A 3396-nucleotide genomic window follows, 5' to 3' on the forward strand; every position below is an offset into this window, starting at 1 on the left:
GGAGGAAGAGGTGGAAGTGGATTCCAATGGAGAGGAGGTAGAATATGTGGAAGAGGAGGTGGAGGTGACGGATGATGAAGATGAGACAGTTGCAGAACCAAAAGCAGAATCTGCAAAGAAAACAACAAGTGTTTCAGGAGCTAAGTCCAAAATGGAAGAGGTATTTGATATTAGTATTGATTAATAAATAGCTGGAGAGTCAATTGGAGGAAGAACGAGAAAATGTGACGTTGCTTCAAGAGAGTGTGTTTCTTGGGTTTATGTGATGGGAATAGAGGTGGATGAGTTAGAAGCGGATAATAAGGCGAAAGATAAGGAGATTGCAAAGCTAACCAAAACAATCGCTAAGAGTAAGTCAAAGAAGGAAACTCAATCCCTTGTTGAAGAATTAATATCCTTGTTTCTCATCATCTGTAAGTGTCCTTCATTCGTACGAAGAGGCACGAGCAGAAGCAGAACAAGCCATGCAACAAGTACGTGCTCTTCAAGAGATGGTTCGAAGTCAACCAAGTGGAGCCAGTGGTTCCAGTGCTGATAGTGTGGAGATGAAGGTGCTTCAACGGAATCTGGAGGCAACACAGGCAGAATTGGCAAAAACAGAAGCTCGTGTGAATGAAGTTCTTCAGGAGAAGACAAAGTTGGAACAGAATCTGTTTCGTTCTCATCAAGAGTTGAAGGATCTACAGGATAGTTTGGATGCTCGTGTGGCGAGTAAGAGTAACTCTCTGAAGTTGGAACTGGATACAGTGAAGACGGACTTGGATATGATGCGACAGACGGTGAGGATGAAGAGAGATGATAGATAGAAAGAACAGTTGGAGAGTCAAGTGAAGAAGCTGGAGAAGGAGGTGGAAGAAGCACATTTGACGAGTAGCAGCACAGCAGCAGAGAATGAAGAAAGAAGAGTGAATGCAGTACGCAAGGAGTACGAAGATCAGATAGCAGCATTGAATGAGCAAATCACGATTATGCAAACAGCTTTGAATGAGGAAGAAGTCAAAACAACCAAACTCCATGAAGAGATGGAAGTGAATGTGAAGGTGAGTGTGAGAATAGAGAATGAGAGATAGCTGAATCGAGAAAAGGAAGAACGATTGCAACAACGTGTGGAATCTCTGAGTTGTGAGTTGAATGATGCAAATGAGCGAACTCGAGCTGTTCAGAAGGAGAAGGAAGAGAAGGAAATGGAGATAGTGGAGTTGAATCGTCGTGCTGAAGCAGCATTAGCAACAGCCCGTGTAGTACAAGAGAGACAGACAGAACAGGAAACTGTGAGGATGGATGAAAGAATTAATGATAGATTGTGGCTCAAGAGAAAGCAGCACGTTCTCAAGCAGAACAACGCAGTATCGCTTTGTTAACAGAGAAGAAGAACTGGGAATCAACGTTGAGTGATCGTGATGTGAGAATTGCTGAGCTGGAGAAACGTGTATCAGAGTTGGAGGAGTGTGAAGCTGATCTGAAGTTGGAACTGAAGGTAGGAGTTTGTAAGTGAGTTGAGATTGAGACTGTAACGAAACGAAGTGCATCTACAGTGGCTGAGGTGCGTGCTGAGATGCGTAATATCCAAGAGACTTGTCTTCAGCAGATCGAACAGGTACAAGCCGAGAAGGAAGCAGAAGCAGCTGTATGGGAGAAGGAGAAGGTTCGTTTGGGAGCAGAGACAGAAGAACTACAAAATACATTTGTGAAACAACGTGAAGCATTAGAGAGTGAGAACGACAAGGAAAAACAACGAATCATCAATCAATATGAGAAGGAGCGTACGAAGCTGTTAGCAGACTTCGAGAAACAGAAGAAACAGTTGGAGGCTGAGAAGGAAGGAGCTGTGAATAGTGCGAACAAGGAAGAGAAGACATTAACAAAGAAGCTGAAGGCTGAAGCAGAAGCTGAATGTGCTGCGAAGTTAAGTGAACTGAGAAAGCAGCTTGAAGCCGCTCATCAAGCCACCATTCAACGTCTCCAAGCTGAACAGGCAGCTCAATTAAATCAAGTTCAGACAGCAGCTCAAGAACAATTGAACAAGCTGAAGGAAGAGTGTATACGCCGTTTGGAGCAACAGAAGAAGGAGTTGGAGTCAAAACAGGCAACTATGCCAGATCTGGGTTTCTCAGCAGCCGTTATGATAGATCCATTCGCAGGAATCCCTACAGGGACAACACCTAGTTCGTCTCCTCAACCAGAGCCAGAATCTGTTGGAAATGCTCTTGAAGACTTTGGTGACTTGGGAGACTTCAAGTCGATTCCAATTCCTGAAGTGACTGTGCCTGAGGTAACAATACCTGAAGTGACTGTGGATACGAGTGCACTGGATTCATTGCGAGCTGTAAGGATTGGATTTAGGTGTGATGTGTAGGAGAATGAGTCATTGCGAGCTCAGCTAGAATCCCTGCGAGAAGAGAATGAACAGAACACCCAAGTATTGACCTTCAAGATGGAACAGATTGCAGCGATGCAACAGGCAACACAGGAAGTGGAAGAGAAATTGGCACAAGTAACTGCAGAATTGAATGCTGAGAGAGAAGCACGAGGAAAAGAAGCAAGTCAAGGAAAAGAGGAGAAGGAAGTGAAGTCATTGAAGGAGACGAAACAGACGAAGGAGACAGGTAGCAAGAATAAACTCCAGAAGAAACTGGATAAGAAGAGTGCTGTGAAGGAAGAGAAACCCAAGAAGAAGTCATTATTCAGTCGAAAGAAAGAAGAAACGAGTTCGAGTGATTCTGAGGACAGTGAGGAGGAAGCACTTTAAGTTTGTTTGCCTTGTTGTAGTCATGTTTGTTTCCTCCCAATGGCAAGTAGGTGATTGAGACTTGAAACGATTTGTAGCTCCTGTATCAACACCAAAGATCATCAATTTGGGAGACTACAGCGTTCCTCAACTTGAGAACCTATATCAGACAATGGCTAATGTAATTTGTTTTTCTATCTTGTGACATAAATAGCAACGGGATAATTACTTGTCGATGTTGAGTCAAATGGAAGATACGTGTCAAAAGGCAGACCAAGCGGTAAAAGCACTTCAATGTATGCAACCCATTAATGCTTGTACTAGGGTGATGTGGATAGAGTAATAGAATAGCAAATGACATTCTGATTCCTGTATCTGCCAGTGTGATGGTGCCAGGAAAGTTAGAGAATGTTGACCATGTGTTTGTATCTGTGGGAGCTGGATATGTGATTGAGAAGAGTGTGGAAGAGGCGCGTGAGTTTTTCAAAGCTAAATCGGGTATCATTGAACCAAATATCAAATCTCTACGAAACCAGGCAATGAGTGTGGAAGAACAGTTGCCCATAGTTCAACAAGTGAGTAATTCTTCCAAGGATAAAGGGTAGATGATTGAAGTGAAGAAAGCTCAGTTGAAACAACAACAAGCAGCAACCAAGTGAATAGAATGA

At 43.3% G+C, this 3396-nt stretch overlaps 2 protein-coding genes across 2 annotated transcripts; both read left to right on the plus strand.

Annotated features, from left to right (window-relative positions):
- Positions 1 to 464: 464 nt before the first annotated feature.
- JH06_5234 (hypothetical protein) lies at positions 465 to 2749 on the plus strand (the record flags this gene model as incomplete). Its single annotated transcript, XM_014669427.1, has 6 exons — positions 465 to 779; positions 807 to 1040; positions 1071 to 1271; positions 1301 to 1477; positions 1508 to 2326; positions 2357 to 2749. 6 exons carry the CDS (start codon positions 465 to 467, stop codon positions 2747 to 2749), a joined length of 2139 nt encoding a protein of 712 aa, XP_014524913.1.
- A 22-nt stretch (positions 2750 to 2771) lies between these two features.
- Positions 2772 to 3387, plus strand: JH06_5235 (hypothetical protein; the record flags this gene model as incomplete). Its single annotated transcript, XM_014669428.1, has 5 exons — positions 2772 to 2799; positions 2827 to 2909; positions 2943 to 3045; positions 3080 to 3303; positions 3334 to 3387. 5 exons carry the CDS (start codon positions 2772 to 2774, stop codon positions 3385 to 3387), a joined length of 492 nt encoding a protein of 163 aa, XP_014524914.1.
- Between the last annotated feature and the right edge of the window lie 9 nt (positions 3388 to 3396).

The sequence above is a fragment of the Blastocystis sp. subtype 4 genome (genome assembly GCF_000743755.1).
Source record: "Blastocystis sp. subtype 4 strain WR1 chromosome Unknown seqid_0570, whole genome shotgun sequence".
Taxonomy (NCBI): domain Eukaryota; class Bigyra; order Opalinata; family Blastocystidae; genus Blastocystis; species Blastocystis sp. subtype 4.